General features: G+C 45.5%; 1 protein-coding gene and 1 long non-coding RNA gene across 3 annotated transcripts; one reads left to right on the top strand and one right to left on the bottom strand.

The window, feature by feature from the left end:
• Positions 1-235: 235 nt before the first annotated feature.
• On the bottom strand, positions 236-12,823 carry Eral1 (Era like 12S mitochondrial rRNA chaperone 1). 2 transcript variants are annotated; one of them, XM_004857024.4, is made up of 10 exons: positions 12,512-12,823; positions 10,882-11,009; positions 10,629-10,706; positions 9,542-9,588; positions 9,125-9,186; positions 8,876-8,988; positions 8,449-8,697; positions 8,066-8,215; positions 7,868-7,948; positions 7,172-7,768 (listed from the first exon to the last, which is right to left on the bottom strand). In XM_004857024.4, the coding sequence occupies exons 1-10, from the start codon at positions 12,792-12,794 to the stop codon at positions 7,646-7,648; spliced, it is 1,314 nt and encodes a 437-aa protein (XP_004857081.1). In that variant the 5' UTR covers positions 12,795-12,823; the 3' UTR covers positions 7,172-7,645. The 2 variants fall into 2 exon arrangements, with proteins under 2 accessions (XP_087047675.1, XP_004857081.1); XM_087191549.1 differs by lacking the exons at positions 7,172-7,768; positions 7,868-7,948 and adding an exon at positions 236-414.
• On the top strand, positions 6,435-7,173 carry LOC147823833 (uncharacterized). The gene is made up of 2 exons (XR_015443182.1): positions 6,435-6,481; positions 6,761-7,173. It is a non-coding gene; the product is annotated as an uncharacterized LOC147823833 (long non-coding RNA).
• Positions 12,824-22,315: the final 9,492 nt, after the last annotated feature.

The raw sequence follows: 22,315 nt of genomic DNA, 5'->3' as shown, positions 1-22,315 counted from the left end.
AAGCAGGCGGCAGAACCACTGAACTAAATCCCCAGTCCCCCAAAATTTCCATTTCTAACTCAAAATGTATCTCAGCAAGTGTGCAAGGGGCACACCACCAGTGCATCTGGACAGATATTGGTGTGAGCACACATGGACATGGGTACACACCCACTGGAGAAGAGTAAAGCCCATTGCAAAGCCAGGGGAAAGAGGCTGGCATTTATAGAACTCCTACAGTATACAAACCAGGCTCTAGGTTAGAAATTTCAACTTTTACTATCTTATTTCATCTTCACAACAGTTAGGGAAAAGAAGGCATCTTAACCCAAGGCAGAGACCAGGGCCACTCAGCAGGTAGTGGTGGAATCCAGACTCTGACAAATCCAAAACTGTCCTTTTCCCTTCTGACTGAGTCCATCCTGGGCAGATGGTCTGGAAAACAAAAGCAGATGTGTGTGGTGGCGCATGCCTGAAATCTCAGCTATTCTTGGGGCTAAGGCAAGAGGATCATAAGTTCAAGCCCACCCTGGGGAACCTAGTGACTTAGTGAGACCCTGTCTCAAAATAAAAAATTAAGGCAGGTGGGCTGGGGATTTAGCTTAGTGGTTCCGCCACCTGCCACACAAGTGCAAGGTCCCGAGTTTGATGCTGGGTACCAAAAAAACAAAAAATTAAGCCAGGAATGATGGCACATACCTGTAATCCCAGCATTTGGGAGGCTGAGGGAGGAGGATCACCTCAAGTGAGGTCAGCCTGGGCTATATAGTGGGTTCAAGAGGAGCCTTAACTGTATAGCAAGACCCTGTCTCAAAAATCCAATCAATCAATAGAAATAAAATGGTTAAAAAGGGCTGGGGAAGTAGCTCAGTGTGAAGAGCCTGGGTTCAATCCCCAGTACCACAGAAAAGGGGGGGGGGGGTCCAGCGCAGGACTGGAGGTGTGTTACAGTGGTAGAGTGTTTGCCCAGAATATGCAAGGGGTTGGATGAGTGAATGGGTAGAGTCCGAGGAAGAGGAAGCAAAGCAGAAATCCCTGAATCTTTCAGGAGCTTTCCCATACATCCTCACAGAATCTTCCCAAGCATCTTGTGAGGCAAGCATTCTTGTCATCTGAAACAGAAGCTTGGCAAGATGAAGTAAATGATATGCTCAGAATCCCATTACTGGGGACTGGCAAAACTCAGGTCTGATTCCATCGCCTCTGAAACTTCAAAGGCCCCACAGAGACACACATGAAGCCAAGCTCATTCACAGTAGGCTTGTGCACAAAGACTTGGGTCCAGAGTCTGGAAAGCAGGTTGTGCTTCCTTCACTGATTTACCAGGTGATGCAGGGACAAGCACTTCCCCCAGCTTCATCAATACGGTAAAACTAGAGTGGAGCTGCTCCAGTAGGAGCAGAGGCAAAGCCCTCAGGAAAGATGGCTTAGGACTCTATTCCCCGGAAAGATCCAAGATCACCTGGGTATATTGCTCAATGTGTACATCTGTTCACGGGGCCAAGAGGAGGAGAGGGTGGAAGGGAACATACTGAGGATGTTAGCCAGTACTAGGCACCACAGAATGGAATCAGACCAAGTCCACATTCACAGAGTAGTTGGGGACTAACAAAGCTTCAAATGAATTCATCACAGTGTGTTGAGGAAGAGCCAAAGCCTGGACCCAGGGAGCAAGTGTCAAGCAGGTTTACAAGAAGCTTCATAGACTGGGGATGGTGGCGCATGCCTGTGATCCCAGCATTCAGGAAGCTGAGGCAGAAGGATTACAAATTCGAGGCCAGCCTGGATTACATAGTGAGCTCAAGGCCAGTTTGCACTACATAGTGAGACCCTGTCTCAAAAAAACAGATAAACAGGGCAGGGGATTTAGCTCAGTGGCGCCATGGCTGGGTGGCAAGCTCAAGGTCCTGAGCTCGATCCCTGGTATGGAAAAGAAAAAAGAAAAACACAGATAAACAAACAAACAAACAAAAAATCCAGCTAATTTCATGAAACTTAGTAAAGCGAATAAGAGGAAAATAAGACTAATATTATCAGCTGAATCTTTTTTTTTTTTGGTACTGTATTGGGGAATGAACCCAGAACCTTCACACTAAGCTATATCTCCACTCCTTTTTAGTGTTACTTTTTAAATTTAAATTTTATTTATTTATTTATTTGAGACAAGATTTTACTAAATTGCCCAAACTGGCTTTGAACTTGGATCCTGCTGCTTTACCATCCCAAGCAGCTGGGATTATAAGTGTGTGCCATGAAGCCCAGCTGAGACTTTTTTTTTTTTTTTTTTTTTTTTTTTTTTGCAGTACAGTGGGCTTAAACTCAGGACCTTTGCACTGATCTACATCCCTTGGCCCTTTTCTTATTTTTTATTTTGAGACACTAAATCACTAAGTTGCCCAGGCTGGGCTTGAACCTTCAATCCTCCTACATCAGCCTCTTTGAGTGCTGGAGTTACAGGCATGTGTTACCAAACCAAGCTCTGCATCTTTTTGTTGTTGTTGTTGTTTGTTTTTTGAGTCAGGGTCTCACTATATGTAGTTCAGGCTGCTGGGCTTGAACTCACTGTGTAGCCCAGGCTGACCTGGAATAGTAGGCAATCCTCCTGCCTCAGCCTCCCAAGTGCTGGCATTATAGGTGTGTGCCACCACACCTAGCTACAATTTTTTATTTTGAGACAGGGTCTCACTAAATCCCTCAATTGCCCAAACTGGGCTCAAAGTTGTAATCCTCCTGCCTCAGCTTTCCAGAGGGCTGGTATTACAGATGTGTGCCATTAGGCCTGTCTGTGACTATTCTGAACTTCCTCATTCACTATATTTTGTTTTGTTTTGATTTTGGTGCTGGTGACCAAACCTAGCACCTTGGACATGCTATGCTCACACTATATCACTGAGCTACATTGCTAGCCTACTATGTGGTTTAAGGACTTCTTCTCAAGGAGGTCTAAATAAGACTGAAAGGCCTAAAGCTTATAGTGTGGCAGGGGTCAAAATTAGACTTCAGCAAGAAAAAAGCACAGACTGACCTACACTGACCTCAGGAAGGCCACAGAGCTCTTGGTCTGAAGCCAAAGCTGTTAGAATGTGAGGCCATGCCCAAGGACCCAGATGGTGTCCCCCATGCTGGCCAGAGTCTCCAAGGGAACTGCAAAAAGGGGAAGGGACCTTTGCAACTCTCTGTAGAGGGCTAAGGAGGCAATGGGATGAAGAGCAGCCACCCAGAAAGACAGAGTTAGGTGGGAAAGTGTCCTCAGGTTCTGCTGTGGCCCTGTAATCTCTGGATAAGCAGAAGGCTCTGGGCCTCCACCCTGATAGCACAAAGGCTGCTTATCATGGTACTCAGACTACCCCCACCCAGGCCCAGATGCTACCCTGGTCCACACCCTGATCATAGCACCCCCCACTCCCAGTCAGGGGACAGCCACAGGATCACTGACTGGCTGAATTATCCCTGTCCTCCACTTCTAGGGCCCCTGGGTTCTACCCACAGTTAGCTTCCGACTTGATCCCCAGGGACTAAGGTAGACACTTAGGCAGTGAGTAGCATGCAGTCTGGTGCGTCATACCCTTATTCTGGAAAAGGATCTTCAGGGTCTGTGAGTCTCTGAGTAAAAGTGGCCTGGGGGAGAGTTACAAACAGGAAAGGGGTTTACAGGGAAGCAGGAACAAACAAAATGATAAATTTTTTTTTTTGGTACCAGGAATCAAACTTAGGGCCTCACGCTTGCCACGCAGATGCTATGCCACTGAGCTACATCCCCAATGATAGTTTCTTAACTTGGCCAGAGTACCTAGGTTGACACTTTCTCACCCATTATTGCTCACTTAATTCTTACAGCTTGGTGAGGTGTTTCATCGTCAAAGCTCAGAGAAGTGCAACTTGCCCCAGTCTCACAGCTAGTAAGACAGAGGGAAGTAGGAGGGAAGAGAACTGGCAATATTGGATGTGTGCTAGGATCTGGTCTGGGTGTTTGAGATGTGTGTTTATAGAAACATCATAATCACCCTATAAGATAGGTATTGATAGCTCCCATTTTACATTTGAGGAAACTGAGGCTAAGCACACTTGGTCCAAAGTCACAGAGCTGGATGCAGTGAGCTGAGACCGTCATTCAGGGCCTCTCACCACTATAAATGGTCTCAATCTGCTTTCAAGAATTAGGGCCAGGGGGCCGGGGATTTAGCTCAGTGGTTTCGCCGCCTGATGTGCAAGCGCAAGGACTTGAGTTCGATCCCCAATACCAAAAAAAAAAAAAAAAAGAATTAGGGCCAGGGATTTAGCTCAGTGGTGCCGCCACCTGCCTCGCAAGGGCAAGGTCCCGAGTTCGATCCCTGGTACCAAAAAAAAAAAAAGAAATTAGTCTACGGGCTTTCAGATGTTAGGCAACAGCTGAAGGCCTCCCTGTGCCTTCAGGTGCCTGTGGAAAGGAGGTCAGATAGGATTTAATTGAGCTCCTTTTGTGGGCCAGCACCATCACTGTACAAAGTACTTACCAGCAGCTAATTTCCTAGTTCTCACAACTCTTTGAACCAAGGACTACTGTTATTGGTATTTATAGATGAGAACAGGGAGGGACTATGACAGAAAGTGGCCACAGCTTTGACTCCATTTTCCAAAGTTAAGCTTGATGTCAATCACTGGGGATGAATGTTTAAGGAGTCTGTACCTTGGTAAACAAACCAGGTGTAATGTGAAGAATCACACAAATAGGGTTAGGGATGTAGCTTGGTGCTAGAGCACTTGCCTAGCATATGAGAGGCCCTGAGTCAATCTCCAGCACTTCCTCCCCCCCAAAAAATTATAGATAAATAAGCCTATAACAGGGGACTTTAAATAGAAAGAATGGGCTGAGGGCCGGGGATTTAGCTCAGTGGTTTTGCTGCCTGCTGTGCAAGTGCAAGGACCTGAGTTCAAGCCCTAGTACCAAAAAAAAAAAAAAAAGAATGGGCTGGGTGTGGTGGCACACAGCTGTAATACCAGCACTCAGGAGCCTGAGGCAGGATTGTCATGAGTTCAAAACCAGCAGAACCACAAAACAAGACTAAGAAAGAAAGAAAGAAAGACAAGAAAAAAGACAAGACTAGGAAGAGTCAGGCATGCTGCCACATGCCTGTAATCTCATCATTTGGGAAGCTGAAACAGGAGGATTTTGAGTTCAAGGCCAGCCTGGGCTACATAGAGAGACCTTGTCTCAACCTCCACCCCTTATCCTACTACCCCCAAAAGACTGGGAAGACTTCCCTACAAATCTTCCTTAGAGATCTGAATAGGGAAAAAGCGTTAAGTATGCAAGAAAGAAGGGAAAATCATAGTAAACAGAGAACATGTGCCACAGTTCCATGGCAGAAGGAACAGAATACCTCCAGAGAATCAAAAAAAGGTTGGGCCTCTCCTCCAACTCCCCATCCAGGTCTAGTCTGCCCCTGGAGAGAATCGGAACAGACCAGATTATCGAGGATAAGGGAAAGGAGAGGGAGTACTCCCCAACCCCGAATCTGAGCAACAGAGGCCCTGCTTTGAGGAATTCTATCCTAGGAGTCTCCCCTTCCCAAGAGGCAGAGAACAGAACAATGCAGGGTTCTTAACCTCAGAGCCTTGAGCTCTGAAGACCAGGCTGTCACTCTGTTGCTGGCTCCCGAAAGAGCTAGGGACCCAGCTGCTCTCAAATCTCCCAGCAGTGTACTCTGCACCCAGGGAACCTTGCCTGCCTAGGACTGGCCTTCTTGGGCTCAGTACAAACACAGGCTGGACCTGGGAATGGAAATTTAGGCTGAGGGGTCCTGTGACCTTGCTCCAGACAGAGTCCACATAGATGCAGCTGACAGGACCCTCCTTGCCCTATTGAGATTCATCTAATGTTCCCCACCATCACCAAAAAAACCAAAGCAAACCCTCTGCCTGAGCTCTGATGCATATCTAAGCTCTGCGGGATGGGATGAGGTTATTCTTTCTCCTCTCCAGCCAAACAGACAGACCAGCTTTTTTCTTTTTTTGAGAAAGGGTCTCAATATGTAGTTCAGGCTGCTCTTGAACTCACTATGTAGCCCAGGCTGGCCTCAAACTTGCAGCAATCCTCCTGCCTCAGCCTCACAAATGCTTGGGTTATAGGTGTGTGCCACCATGATCAGTAGATGACCAGTTTTAGGGGATGGGTTGAAGGGTGGGTCTTAGAGTTAGCAAGGCCCTTAGAACAATGGGCATGAGCTGGAAGTGTAGCTTAGTAGTAAAGTGTTTGACTAGTATGTCCAAGGCCCTGGGTTTGATCCCAACACTGCAACAATAGCAACACACACACACACACACACACAGAGACCTAATAGAGAGAGAACAGTGACACTTGTTCCATAAAGCCCAGCAGGGGAAGAGTTAAAGAGGCAGGGCCTTCTAGCATAAGGGAAAAGTGCCCCACCCAAGGGAGGGGTCAGTAGGTTAAAAAGGCAGCTTGAGTGGAGACAGGGCCTCCCTACACCCAGGGGCCTCCTCTCTGCAGTTCCCGCTTCAGGTAAGCCTTCCTCTCTGGGTTAGTCTGTCTATTGTTTTAACCAGAGGAAACCTTTTTGCTTCTTTATGGTGTCTCTGGCTTGTTTAATTACAGCCCTGGGTCCCTGAGACCTCAAGACACTAGCTCTGTAGAGGCTTTTTTGGGCCAGTTCTCTTCCCTAAGTCACTTGGGCAAAGCCTGACCAAAGAGTCTAGGAGATGCTGGCCTGGGAGGGAGCAGTGTGGGAGGGAAGAGGGGGACTCCGTGTTTCCAGTCCTGACCTACCCTGCCTTTGCCTAGCCCTGGCTACTCTGGGCCACAGTCCTCTTCAGGTCTGATTGCTGACCTCCTGCAGGGCCCTGGCTGGGATATCATCATATACTGTAAGTTTGTGATGAGACACTACAGTATAGATGATGTACTAGTCTGGGCACCCCCAGCTCTGGAGCCTGATGAGGAGTGCAAGGGGGATGCTGCAAGCCTGTCACAGCCTGCCAACTGCTGGAGCACTTGGGGATGGTGAGGAAACCGTTACCATTACTGAGTTTAGTAATGGTGACGGTTCTCTTGCTGCTCCCAGAAACCGTGCCAAGAAGAGAACTCAGGATCCTGGAGCAGACTCCTGGGAAGGAGACTCTAGCTCTATGAGGGGGTGGGGGTGAGGGGATGGCTACATTTCCCCTGTTCTAAAGAAATAAAGATGAGAACCAGAACAGTTGTCTTTTAACTTTATTGGCATCTGAGACTTGGCAAAGGAATGGAGTGGGAGGGGTCAAGGACTTAGGGAGGAGCGGGGTGGTACCACAGCACTGTGGGAAGGTTCTTACAGGGCTTCAAGGTGAAGGAAGTACAGAGGAAAGAGAAATCACTGCCTGGTAACTGGCAATTTAAGGCAAGACTCTAGGCCCAATGCCAGCTGAGGGTAGGGGTCACCTTCTGAGATCTACATAGTTGTAGCTCCAGACAGAGAAACTGCCTGGGAACTGAGCTAAAGTAGGCTCTTTCCTCCAACCAGAGATGTGGCTTGGCAGGGACTGTACAGACTCAGCAAGGCCAGGCCAGCCAGCAGCCAGTTAGTGTCCATTCCCTTTACCAGGCCCTGAAGGCCCACTAGACAGGGGCAGTTCTGGTGACTTCTTCCAGGAGCTTGCGCTAAGATGTCCTGGGAGGGGCAGTAGAGGGTGGTCACTTGAGGAGCTTCACAGAGAGGCGGATGTGAACATCGCAGAGGAAGATGTCCATGAGATCGTGACCCACCTCCTGTGCAATCTGAGAGATCAGCTGGCCTTTCTGACCAATCAGGGTTCTCTGATAGTGGAAAAAAAGACAGGAATATGATCCTACTCTCAGGGAAGAATCATTATCTAACATGGCCTTTGTCCCTCCTCCAAGCCTACTCTCACTTACCACATGAGATTCTTTGGGCACCAGAAGGTTCTGCTGGATTACCAGCTCCCCACTTGGTCCTTCTTCCCACACTACTGTCTTCTGTTTGGGGAGACATAATGACTAGTCAGGCAGTCCCATCTCTCTGCCTCCTGGTACCCAACTGTACTATTCAGGGTATGGGTCTTGTACCCACAAATCCCTTCACTCTGCTCTCACCTGTTGAACACCATAGGGGATCTCCTGAGGCAGGTGCTCTAGGAGCTTCTCTCGGACTTTGTTGGTGCAGATCTCTTCAGGTGTCTGGTTAGTGAGGACTCCACTGTGGAACTCCCAGGGCCCTGGCTGGGCTTGTGCCAGGAGGTATTGCTGTGGGTACAAAGGGCTAAGTGGACACCCTAATCCCAACCAGGACTTTTCTACTCATTCTTGCCTTTAGGAGAAGTCTGAGGCCTATCTTTTTTTTTGGTGTCAGGAATCGAACTCAGGACCTTGCACTCGAAAAGCAGGCAGCAACACCACTGAGCTAAATCCCCAGACCCCTGAGACCTATCTTAACATGACAGAAACCAAGGGCCAGGCTATGACCAGGGGTAACTGACCTTTAGTATCTTTACATCCTCCTGGCTTAGGGATGACAACATGAAGATCTCCTGGAAGTGGGGCCAACCAATCCTTTGAGGGTTTCTTACAGACTGTGTGTTTGGGTTCTTAGCTGCTGGGCTAGGGCAATGGGTGCCACCGTGTGAGTGGAAGGCCTGTTTCATATTAAGCTTCTTGCCATTGACCACACCTTCAGTGAGGGCTGCTGTGAGCTCCAGGAGAACCGCCTTCTGCTTTAGGCAATCCACCTGGGCAGGCAAAGTGTGTGGTCAGTGAGATGGGGACCTTGGAGGGAAGCAGACCCCTTCTTTTTTTTTTTTGGTACCGGGATCAAACTCGGGTCTTTGCGTTTGCGCAGCAGGTGGCGAAACCACTGAGCTAAATCCCCGGCCCAGCAGACCCCTTCTTCAGGTGAACAGTGCTTACTTTGTTCAAGACAAGAATGCTGGGGACCTGGGAGAACTGGGTCAAGCACTGGAGCACCTGTGGGCTGATCTGATTCCGAGTCCACTTGTCTGAGACATCCACAAGAACTATAACTGAAAGATGGTAGAGCAGGCAGAAAAAAAAGGATATGACCATTCTTCCTCCTGTCTCATAAAAACTTACCAGGAATGAAAGGCTATGACCCCTGTAAATTGGACTTCAGATTCCCATTCTGATTCTGAGCCTAACCAAGATCAGCAGATTCCATGCTCTTCCAAGGATCCTCCAACAAAGAGAGCTCCAGATGGTGCCTGAGAGACAGACACATAGCAATCATTAAGGGTCTTATGACTGATACATTCTTTATTTGTTTGATTTTTTGAGACGGGGTCTTGCTTTGTAGTTTAGGCTGGCCTCAAACTCATGGCAATCCTCCTGCCTCAGCCTTCCAAGTGCTGGGATTAAAGGAGTGCGCCATCACACCTGGCTGTGACTGATACATTCTTTTTTTTTTTTTTGGTACCACTGAGCTAAATCCCTGGCCCTAACTGATACATTCTTGATGGTGGATAGGCTGTGGTAAATGGTTTCACAGGCCCCATGATGGAATCTCCCCATCTCTTCTTCAATACCTTTCCTGCTCCCACCTGTTTCCACAGCCATTACCTTTTCTGTTTAGCAGGACTGATGATGCCAGGTGTATCAAGGAGAATCTATAATCCGGAAAGAAAAACCCACATTGTGGGGAAAAAAAAAACGTTATGACTGGGATGTAAGAGGCCCTCCATGATGTCAATTGCCTACCCCCCTCCTTTTTGGCTGTACTGGGGATGGAACCCAGTGGCACTCTACCACTGAGCTACATTACCAGTCCTCTTTTTTTGACACAGGGTCTAAGTCACTAAACTGCCCAGGCTAGGCTTGAACTTGTAATCCTCCTGCCTCAGGCTCTCAGAGTGCTGGAGTTATAGGCATGCACCACCATGATGCCCGGCCTATGGACTGTCTTGTCTGTCTGTCTTTCTTTCTGCCTCCCCCCCCCCCCCGCATCATATGTCTTATTCATTTATGGAAAGGGTCTTGCAAAGTTGCCCAGGTAGGAGTCAATCTTTTTTTTTTTTTTTTTTTTGGTACCAGATACCGGGGATTGAACTTGGGACCTTGCACTTTTGAAGCAGGCGCCGGAACCACTGAGCTAAATCTCCAACCTGTTTTTTTTTTTTGAGACAGGATCTCACTATGCAGTTCAGGCGGGTCTTGAACTCACTATGTAGCCCAGGCTGGCCTTAAACTCTTGGCAATCCTCCTGCCTTAGCCTCCTGAGCACTGAGATTACAGGCATGTGTCACCATGCCTGGTAGGACTCAAATTTGTGATTCTCTTGCCTCAGCTTCCCTTAGTGCTGGGATTACAGGAATCTCTTATTGTACTTCTCTGCCCTCCCTTCTTGGCCAAGCTGTTGCTGACTTTAAATTTTTACCTTTCAGCATTGTTTTAATTCTAGATGTAATTCTAGAGGCAGATGACTATGAATGAATCAAAGATTAGCAAGCAGTAAAGACAGAATGACACCTTCAGACTAGATAGCAAAGGGAGGAAGGCAGAGCTAGAGCAGCATTGGGCCTCAAGGAACAGATTTGAGCCTTCCCTCAGAAAAGCTAATCTGCCTCACTATCTTCACTACTAATGATAAAAGAGACTTGCTTAATTTCACTCTCATCTTGTTTGCAGAACTTCCTTTGCAGGTACCTACCAGCTGGGTCTCCTTCTCTGTGATGACCCCTAGAGCTTGGCAGCGCGTGGTGTGTACCTTCTTGGAGACAGGGAACACCTGCCAAGAACAAAGAAGTCCAAGTGAAATCTCAGATCTCTCCAGAACCATTCATAAAGGCAAAGCAAGAAATGAGAGATTAAAAAAAAATAAAAAGAAATGAGAGATTAAAAGATTAAAAGGGTATGGGGGGGGGTACGGGCCAGGGGTGGGGGAGTGTCAAAGGGCAACATACTTTCCGGCCCAGCAGCTGGTTGGAGAGTGTTGATTTCCCTGCATTTGGGGCTCCTAGGAGGACCACGTGTAGGACCCGGGGATTCTCAGCCATGTCAGGGGGACGGACCAATAGGAGATCTTGCTCATCTGTGTTTGGGTGGGAAGAGTGAGACACAGTGGAATCTAGACTGTCAGATGGTTAGTCCTACTGCCCTTAAGGAAATAAAGATACAAAGTTAGTGTGCTATGATGAAGCCACCTAAACTTGACTTGGAGATTGGTTTAGCCTTTAATTTACGTGATTTTATCATATTTTCTAGGTTCTCAAGCCCTTCAGTTTTCTCACATGCAAAATGGAGTTGATGGGTCGGGGATTTAGCTCAGTGGTTTCACTGCTGTGGAGGTGCAAGGACCCAAGTTCAATCCCCAGTACCAAAAAAAAAAAAAGGGGTTGATGTCCAGTGTGGTGGTACATGCTTTGGAATCCCAACATGCAGGAGGATCATCACAAGCTTGAGGCCAGCCTAGGCTACCGAGTTCAAGGCCCACCTGAACTACACAGCAAGACTTCATCTGAAAAAAATAAAAATGGAGTTGACCTACTTACAACTTTCTTTTGACAACTGACAACTGCATAAAACCACACAGGATGGTTAGCAGTTAATGGATTCTCAAATACTACAAAGAATTGTTCTGTTTACTTGTGCCTGGGAAATGTACACACATTTGATAAAGCACAGCCAGACTAGCCAGGTACATTGTGGCACTCCTATAATCCTAGCTACTCAGGAGTCTGAGACAAGTTGAGCCCAGCTGTTCAAGACTAACCTGGGTAACATACAGACCATAATAAAAAACAAACATAAATCACAGTATGGCAGGACTAAATAAAGCCAGAAAATTTTCCAACTCCATCTCAGTCTACTAACAATACTGTGAAGTCTGCAAACTTTCTTAGTCTTTCCTTATGACACCATATTGAGTACACAGTTTAATGTGTCCAGTCTCCCTATCAGACTCTAGTCTATGCTACTTGAAGAAGTGTGCTATTTCCCAGGTGTAGCACAGAGTCTCGACATGCATTTATTGGATAAAGTCTGCTTGTCAGAAAGGGACAGAGAGCAGCAACAGTCTTGCTTCGCACTCTTTCGTGTCTCTAGTTGTGATCAGATGATTCTGGCTCCTCAAGCTCTTAGAATCTTCACTTCTGGTCTCTTTAAGGGTCTCAGATAAAATTATTATTATTATTATTTGAAACAGAGTCTCGCCATGTAGCTCAGGGTGGCCTCGCAGCAATACCCGGCATGGTAGCGCAAGTCTGTAATCCCAACACTCCACTCGGGAGGCTGAGGCAGGAGGATTGCCACGAGTTCAAGGCCAGCTTAGGCTATATGGTGACTTCAAAGCCAGCCTGTACTACATTGCAAGATCCTGTCTCAAAAAACAAAAACAAACTAACAAAAAGAACTGTGGCGATCCTCTTGTCTCAGCCTCCCAAGTGCTGGGATTACAGGAGTGCACCACCACGCCCGCTCTCAAATTTCATTTTCTATAAAACTGGGTCAAAGTGTCACCAGAGTCTGAGTTTCCCTGACAGGGGTCTTTCAGCGCCAAAACCAGTCCCGGAAAAACCTACTGGAGCTCTTTACCTCTGTACATGGACACGGCAGGGACGCAAGAAGTCGGCGAGCTGTTGGCCTGAGGGAATCCAAGTAAGCAGTCCAGGGCTGAACCCTGGCCGTAATTCCGAGAGGCCGAGGCCAGGCGGGGACCAGAAAAAGAGGTGCCTACCACACAGGACACGAACCTCTTTTGACAGCCTAAGAGTGAACGGAGAGGGGCCTTCCATTCCCTCGAAGCTTGAGGGCCCAGGTGCCAGACCCCTAACACAGACCGAAGGAGCCCAGCCCCATACCAGGTAGGAGCAGCCATTACAGCCCCAAGGCACTCTGGGAGTGCACCTATGATTGGACAGAGTGGAGGACAAACGAGCGAGTAGAAGAGAGCTAGATCGGCCCAAACAGAACAGAGATATCCAGAATGTCGGAGTTGGATAGGGAGACGAACAGCTCGAGAGACTCATGGAGGCTGAGGAAAGGGAAACGTGTAGTATTTAAAATCTGAGTTAGTATGACGATCGTTTGGGACTCCCAGAAACATCGTATTTTCTTCTTCAAAGTTTTGTAAAAAGTCTTTCTATGGGCCGGAGATTTAGCTCAGTGGTTTCGCCGCCTGCTGCGCAAGCTCAAGGACCCAAGTTCAATCCCCGGTACCAAAAAAAAGAAAAAAAGTCTTTCTAGCGCTGTCTCCTGAAGGACTACATTTCCCAGGAGCCCAAACTGCAGAACTTGTCATCCTAGCGCCTGGGTTTACCCGGCGAGAGAAATCCTTCTTTCCAGGGAGAGAAGGGCATAGGCGTGAGAACGGAAACTGTACCTCCTCTCCCCGTAAGGGTGTTTTTGTTTGGTTGGTTTTTTTTTTTTTTTTTTTTGGTACCAGGGATCGAACTCGGGTCCTTGCGCTTGCGCAGCAGGTGGCGAAACCACTGAGATAAATCCCCGGCCCAGGGTGTTTTTGTTTTTGTTTTCCATTCTCAGGCCTGCAGAATTCTTTCCCAGTCTAGCTTTAGCTCGGCCTAGGGTCAGCTGCGGCCTCCTGTAGCCTGTACCTTTGTTGTGTGCAAAGGTGAGGAATGGCCCCATGTGAGGAATGATCTCTCGGTGGGCATTCCGGCCGAGCCTTTTATACGGATTTCTCGCCCGTGTAAATACCAGCGACTATCTTCTCTCTGAGGCCATCCGTTTCTGGAGAAAAACGAGAGTTTACAAATGGAGAAGCTGCTTTGCTTAGCCACATAGGATCTGCCAGACCATTCTAACTGGTTTACCTTGGCTTTTGTAGCCTTAAAGTCTCTTCTTCCTTTGAAACCTGTCAAACAGTTGAAACTGAGAAAGAGAAGTTTTGTGGGGATTGGGAGGATAAGAATTTATTAAGCACCTACTATGTGCAAGCCCTGCCTAGGTTGTTGGGTTTGCATCAGTAAACAAAATCGACCAAATGGTCCATCATGAGACTTGCATCCCAGTCTGGCCTTCAATTTGCTGTGGATCCTGAATGGCTTGTGTAGGAGACGTTAGTGTCTTGACAGGAAGTTTCAGTACAGTGGTTTGTATGAAGGCCTAAATATCATGGCCATCCCTGTAATCTTAGCTACCCAGGAAGCTGAGGTAGGAGGATCACAAGTTCAAAGCCAGTCTGGACATCTTAAAGAAGGGCTGGAGATGTAATTCAGAGGTAGAGTGCTTGTCTGGAAGTCCCTGGATTCAATCGCTAGTACTGTAAAAAATTGCGGGGGAGGGAAGCACAGGAGAGGTTTGTGGGATTAAGGGAGAATTTTTTTTCTCTTTTAAAGATAGAACATTTTGGCTGGGTGTGGTGGTGCATCTCTGTAATCCCAGCACTCTGGAGGCTGAGGCAGGTTTGAGGCCATCCTGGGCTGCATAGTGAGTTCAAGGCTAGCCTGAACTACATAGCAAGAACTTGTCTCCAAAAAATAAAAATTTTGGGCCGGGGATTTAGCTCAGTGGTTCCAGTGCCTGCCTCGAAAGCACAAGGTCCCGAGTTCGATCCCTGGTACCAAAAAAAACCCCCACACAAAATAAAAAATTTTTTTCATCTCAGCACTTGGGAGACTGAAACAGAATTGTGAGTTTTCAAGACCATCCTAGGCTACATAGCAAATTAAGGGCCAGCCTGGTCTAAATAGCCACTTTCTCAATTCCCCAGCTCACAAAAAAGACAGAACATTTTTGTTTGCTCATGGCAATGACTCAGACAGGAAAAAAATTGATGATATAGGACAAAGAGGAGAGAATTTTGGAGGTGGAAAAAAACCAACTGGCCACGCTGCTGTTGTAGGAATAGAGCATTAGTGTCCACAGAAACTGAATGACACAGAATTGAGAGTCTAGGAAACCAAATGTACTAATGGTTTGCAAATGGCTCCAGGCTCCAGCTTTCAAGCCGCCTGCTCTCTTAGTGGAAGAAACAGCCTTTTTGGAACATAGTATTCTGGATGTTCTTTGGGCATATGGGTGCCCAGAGTACAAGATGCTACTAAATATAGGAGATAGCCAGAAAAATATGGATCTTCTGTTATGGACAGTTAGGTGAAGTGTCATTACAACTGCAATTAGGATGAAGGGAAATTTTCAGGATAAGTGATAAGTAGATGAAGAGCTTAATAACATAAATATAAAATCATCAAAATACACTGCAATCCCAGCACTCTGGGAAGGTGAGGTAGGAGGACTGCAAGTTGCAAGTTCAAACCCAGCCTGGGCAACTTAGCAATGTGGTGAGACCTTGCACACACACACACACACACACACACAGTTGGGGATGTAGCTCAGTGGGAAGGCCCTGGGTTCAATTGCCAGTACCACAAAATAAATAAATAAAATTAAAAACTGGTGGAGATGTAGCTAAGTGGTAAGGTGCTTACCTAGGATGTGCAAGTCTCTGGGTTCAATCCTCCATATGGCTAAATAAATAAGTAAATGCAAAAAAAAAAATCTTTCCTGGCCCCAAGTCCTTTTCCAACTAGGTGTCAATTATTTTTCTCACTAACATAGTGCATTGAGGATAATGAAGAGAAGCAGATAGGCTCCAAAGATTTAAGGAGAATCAGAAGGGATTTGGGTTTTTTTGGTTTTCATCAGCATCAGGAATTGAAACCAGGGCCTTCACGTTGAGCTATATCCTCAACCCTTAAAAAAAATTTTTTTTCCAGTACCAGGAATCAAACTCAGGACCTTGGTTGGGCTTGCCAGGCAGGCGTGGTGCTGCTGAGCTACATCCTTGGCCCTAAACCCTTTTTAATTTTTGAGATAGAGCCTTGCTACTTACTAAATTGCCCAGGATGGGGTTGAACTTTCAGTCTTCCTGCCTCTCAGAGTACTGGGATTATAGGGGTGCACCACAACGCCCAGCTGAACACACAGACTGTAAAAGCAGAAATCTTGGACTTGATTCTTATTATTTATTGTGAGACCAAGTAACTTGTCTCTACTTCAGTTTACCCACCTATAAAATAAGGATAATGATAGTACTCTCATAGAATCTCAAGAATTAATACATAGTAAATGACATATCATTGTTCGATGTTGTTATTGTGTGTTCCTTACTGGACTGTAAATTCTATAACGATAGGGTTTTTTTGAGGGGGGGGTGTTATTTACTATTTATTTATTTATTTAGGTACTTCAGATTAAACAAGGACCTTCATACTGAGCTACATCTCCAGCCCTTTCTTTTTGAAATATTAGTATTGTACTCATGAAGTTTACCAGTGCACATTGAAATTTTTTTTTTTGGTACCAGGGATTGAACTCGGGTTCTTGTGCTTGCACAGCAGATGGCCAAGCCACTGAGCTAAATCCCTGGCCCCAGCACATTGAAATTTATTAGATGATAATATACTTTATTTGATTTGATTTTTTTTTTTTTTTCGGTACCGGGGATTGAACTTGGGTCCTTGCGCTTGCACAGCAGGTGGCGAAACCACTGAGCTAAATCCCCGGTCCCTATTTTTATTTTTATTTAATTTATTTATTTATTTGGTACTGGGGATCGAACTCGGGTCCTTGCACTTGTGCAGCAGGCGGCGAAACCACTGAGCTAAATCCCTGGCCCAGCCTAGCCCTTTTTAATGTTGAGACAGGGTATCCTTAAATCCTTGAGTTACCCAAGGTGGGCTTGAACTTGTCATCCTCCTGGTGGAGTGCTGGGATTACAGGAATATACCACTATCACATATTTACTTTTTTTTTCTTTATTAAGTATGGGGGATGGAACCCAGTGCTTCACACATGCTAGCAAGTATTTTATCACTGAACCACACCCCCTGGACTTCAGGGTCTGTATGTATTGTTCATTGCCATATTAAAGTCTATATCATATTATTCACATATGAATCTAGAATAGTATCTGTGATCCTGTAGATGCACAATAGATTTTTGTTCAGGGAAGTGAATAAATGACATCTAGCTGGCATGGAAGTTCATACCTGTAATCCCAGTACTCTGGGAGGCTGAAGCAGGAGGATCACAAATTTGAGGCCAGCCTGGGCAACTTAGTGACTAATGAGATCCTGTTTCAAAATAAAAAATGAAAAAAGGCTGAGTATGTAGCTCAGTGTAAAGCCTTGGATTCAATCCCAAGTACTACAAAATAAAAATTTTAAATGAGATATAAATAAAAATACAAATATAAATGACATTTTTCTTTTAATTTGCTCTCCCCTTGTGGTATCAACATAGCTGTAGCAGCTCCAGATATTGTATCTTCTCACATTCAAGTATAATGGGAAAGAATAAAAGAAGCAAAATGTTCACAGAAGCAAGAAGAAAATTCCTGTGCTTTTTTGTGGCTGATTGAATTACATATCTACCCCTGAGACAGTCACTGTAGTTTAGGGAATGTTATGTGCTGACTCAGGTTTGGGTATGCATGTGTTTCATGCCTAGAATGAGCCTCTTCCAAACTACAAAATCTGAAAATGGAGTAGGACTGAGCATGGTGGTGTACACCTGTAATCCCAGCAGTTGGGAGGCTGAGACAGGAAGATTCCTGAGAGTTCAAGGCCAGCCTGGGCTACATAGCAAGACCCTGTTTAAAAACAAAAACAAAAATAAGGGAAAGGAAAAAATGATGAGAAATGGAAAAAATGGAAATAAAGTCTATGTAAATAGGGAAGCGTGGAGGGCGTGAAGGGAGGGCTAGGAATGGGGAAAAAATAAGAACCAAGATGCATTATATAAAGGTACAATTCCCAATGAGAAATGTAATTGTGTTGTATACCTACAATGTACCAATAAAAGAATTTAATACAAAAAATAATAATAAAAAAAATGAAAAAGAAAGAAATGAAAAGAAAAAGAGTAAGAAAACAACAACATGAAAACTGAAAAAGAAATGGAGTAGAGTGGTTCTCTGAATGACTATCAATGAACATAGTAAATGAATACTTAACAAGAAAAAAAAAAATCCATGCCAGGCCCAGTCGTGCATGTTTATAATCCCAATACTCAGGAGGCTGAGGCAAGAGGATTGCTGTTTTTTGGGGGGTTTTTTTGGTACCAGGGATCGAACTCGGGACCTTGTGCTTGTGAGGCAGGCACCAGAACCACTGAGCTAAATCCCCAGCCCAGATTGCCGTGAGTTTGAGGACAGCCTGGGCTACACAGCGAAACCCTGTCTCAAAAAATAAAAATAAATAAAAATTTTAGCTGGGCTTGGCGACACATGCCTGTAATCCCAGCATTTGAGAGGCTGAGGCAGAAAAACTGCCAGGAGTGTGAGGCCAGTGTGGGCTACATAGTGAGTTCAAGGTCAGCCTGAACTGCATAGTGAGACCTTGTCTCAAAAAACAAAACAAGCCAGGGATTTAGCTCAGTGGTTCCACTGCCTGCTGTGCAAGTGCAAGGACCCGAGTTTGATCCCCAATACCAAAACAAAACAAAAAGAAATTTAAAAAATTTTAATAATGAAATTCAAGTAGGGATCTAGGTATGATGGTGCACACCTGCCATCCCAACACTTGGCATGCTGAGGTAGGAGGATCTTGAGTTTGAGGAGTTTATTAAAAAAATTATTTTTAAATAGCAAAACATCTATTGGTACATTTTAGTCATACTTAATGATAACACTCATCACAGGGTGAAGCAGTTTAAACTACCTTAAACTAGCCTTAAAGTACTTCAAAAAACAAAACAAAAACAACAACAAAAAAATAGAAGTAGAAAAAAAACCCCAAACCAGATAAATAAATTCAAATAGAGAAATCTTTTGGGAGACCCAGAATGGTTTAAATATAGAAAAATATGCTGTGGTCAAGCAGACTCCAGCAGCCTTCCCAGGAGACGACATGTTGCTGTGACCCAGTAGACAGGGGAAAATTGATAATATAGGACAGAGAGGAGAGAAGGAAGGCACAATTCCCAGAAACTTCAAGGCCAGCTCAGGCCATTCATCAGAACGGTGTGTCAATATTAATTCATCATCTTTCCTGGCTCTGGCTCTGTACTTCCCCTGTGATGGTAAATATGTTCACTTTTCAAAGGGTAATATTTTTGCAATTAATGCCAACTCTTCAAAGCCAGGAGCTAGCCTCTGGGGCTGATCCTGGAGCCTACCCACAGAATGTCCTGCTTACTGCCTATTACCCTGATCTGTCAGATGTATTGTTTTTGTTTTGTTTTTTGAGATAGGATCTTTTTTTTGGTACCAGGGATCGAACTCGGGTCCTTGCGCTTGCACAGCAGGTGGTGAAACCACTGAGCTAAATCCCCGGCCCAACAGGATCTTGATATGTACTCTAGGCTGGTCTTGAACTAGATATGTAGCCCAGGGTGTCCTCTAACTCATGGCAATTCTCCTGCCTCAGCCTCCCGAGTGCTGGGATTATAGGCATGCACCATCACACCTGGGATGTCAGCTGTAATTTTCTTTGTGATACTGAGAATTGAACTTAGGGTTGCTATGCTACTGAGGCTCCCTCTCTCTGTCTGACACAGGGTCTCACTATACAATTCAGACTGGCCTTGAGTTGACAATGTAGCCAGGCTGCCCTCAAATTCATGGCCCTCATCCCTCAGTCTCTTCAGTGCTAGGATAACAGGTGTGTACCACCATAACTGGCCCTAGCCCTTTTTATTTCTTTTTTTGACACAAGGCCTTGCTAAATTTCCCAGGCTTCCAAATTGTGATCCTCCTGCCTCAGCCTCCCAAGTAGTTGAGATTTTCACTTGTTATCTTTTTTTTTTTTTTTTTTTTTTTGGTACCGGGGATTGAACTCGGGTCCTTGCACTTGGGAGGCAGGTGGCAGAACCACTGAGCTAAATCCCCGGCCCTGTGGTCCTAGCCAGGTGTGGTGGCACACCCCTGTAATCCCAGCACTAGGGAGGCTGAGGCAGGAGGATCGCTTTGAGTTCGAGGCCAGCCTGGGCTACATAGTGAGCTCAGAGCCAGCCTGAACTACAAAGGGAGACACTGCCTCAAAAAACAAAAAGCAAAAAACAACAAACAAACAAATGAAAGATGGTCCTGACCAAGTGGGAGATAGCTGACATGTTAGACCTATACCTTGTATAGATTTTTCTTTTTCTTTTTCTTTTTGGTACTGGGAATTGAACCCAGGGCCTTCATACGGAGCTATATCCCCACCCTTTTTTCATTTTTTACTTAGAGACAGGGTTTCACTAAGTTTCTCAGGATGGGCATGATCTTGTGCTTCTACTTCCTCAACCTCACAGAGTGCTGGGATTATAGGTATGTACCACCATCCTTAGCTAGATTTGCTTTTCTAGGGACTGGATTAGATACTAATTTGTACACTATTTCTCTAGACTAGCATATAGCTCTGTATTTAAAAGTTGAGCTGGATGTAGTGTCACATGCCTATGATCCCACCACTCCAGAAGCTGAGGCAGGAGGATCTCTGCAAGTTTGAGGCCAGCCTGGGCTACATAGCAATTTCAAGGCCAGCCTGAATTACATAGCATAGTGAGACCCTGTCTCAAAAACGAAACAAAACAAGCATCTGATGAGAAAAAAGTCTACAGGTTCTTCAGTGATTCTCTAAGAAAGCAGGGAGTGATCCTACTTTTTCACTTTTTTTTTTTTGTACCGGGAATCAAACTGAGGACTTCGCACTTGCCAGGCAGGTGTGGTGCTACTGAACTATATAGCCATCCCCTATCCTACTTTCTTAGTGACCTAAGAATCCCATAGAGGCAGTTATGTGTATCTTCCTGCTTCCTTTTATAGAACAAATGAACCAGGTATGGTTTATGTGTTCAGCACTCAGGAGGCTGGGGCAGTAGGATCACTGTGATTTTGAGGCCAGCTTGGGGTACATAGGGAGATTCTGTCTCAAAACAAAACAAAACAAGGAATAACAAATACTGTTAGTGACAACCAGGCTCTATTGCCTCTAGCACTTCTGTAACATTCTTTTTTCAGTATTCTCAACTTTTGTTCTACAGCTTATTCTTGTTTCTTTCCAAAATGAAGAGAACATTTCCTTTTCTTTTTTCTTTTTTGGTTCCAGGGATTGAACTCGGGACCTTGCACTTAACAAAGCAGGCAGCAGAACAACTGAGCTCAATCCCCGGCCCAAAGAGAATATTTCTTAATCTCTGATTAGGAGTTCAAACATTCATATTAAATCCTGGGGTGCTGGGGATTTAACTCAGTGGCACCGCGCCTGCCTCACAAGCACAAGGTCCTGAGTTCCATCCCCCCACACACACACACACACACACACACACACACACACACACACACACACACAAATCCTGGATCAGAAGTTATTTTTGCTTTCCTTAGAAATTCCCCTGAAAGTACAGAGAATTTAACGTCTTTTACATAAAGAATGAAATTTCTCCTTTCTCCCTTCTCCCTCTTGGTTCCTTTCTGTCCAAATTTTGTAGAGAACAGGAAGTGAAGGCTGGAGGTGAAGTGGGAGAAAGTCATGATAAGGAATAATATTTTGTTTGAGTCAGGGTCTTGCTTTGTAGCCCAGACTGCCCTAGAAACGCGTGGGATCCTCCGGGCTCAGCCTCCCCATTGCTAGGATTACGGGTGTGCACCACCATGCCGACTGGAGTTTAATTACATACTGCCTTTCAGTTTGCTCTAAGTACATTGCCTGTCACTTTTAAGTCTATACTGTTGAATTCCCAGGATTTTATTTATTTATTTATTTAGGTACCAGGGATCGAACTTGGGATCTTGCGCTTGTGAGGCAGGCGCCGGAACCACTGAGCTAAATGCCCTGGCCAAGAGAAATCCTACTTTTTTTTTTTTGGTACCGGGGATTGAACTCCGGTCCTTGCGCTTCCGCAGCAGGCAGCGAAACCACTGAGATAAATCCCCGGCCCTCCCAGGATTTGATTTAACCTACTCTCTTGTTGGGCTATGCTAAAGCAAGACGGTGGTCTAAAGGCTTATAGTTTCATCTCACTGATTTGCATTTACCAGTTTGCAAAAGTTCCAGGCTCCACAAGGAGAGTTGGAAAGCAGGGGACTGTTCGCGTACAAATTCCTCGATAGCACATACGGAATCCTTAGAACATGTCCTATAAACAGCCTACACTTTATAAATGGACTGAACTTAGCGGTGTCCCACTGTATTCTAGGTGAGGTCACCTCGGAGATAAAATCCTCCGGACCTTTTAAGCAACTCCTGGCCGTCACTGTATTCTAGAATGTCAAATCTGTCTTTTCCATAATCACCCTCAATACATTTTAGATGTGATTATCTTTTTTGTTTGGTCTCTTTGGTACCGGGGATCGAACTCGGGACCTTGCGCTTGAGCAGCAGACGGAGAAACCACTGAGCTAAATCCCTGGCCCCATAGATGTGATTATTTTCCTGAAAGAAACCCAAA

The sequence above is a fragment of the Heterocephalus glaber genome, unplaced genomic scaffold (genome assembly GCF_053883595.1).
Source record: "Heterocephalus glaber isolate CG9 unplaced genomic scaffold, H.glaber_assembly_v1.0 deba00001564, whole genome shotgun sequence".
NCBI classification, from domain to species: domain Eukaryota; kingdom Metazoa; phylum Chordata; class Mammalia; order Rodentia; family Bathyergidae; genus Heterocephalus; species Heterocephalus glaber.
Note: the sequence above shows the minus strand (reverse complement) of the source record. Positions and strands in the feature narration are given on the sequence as shown.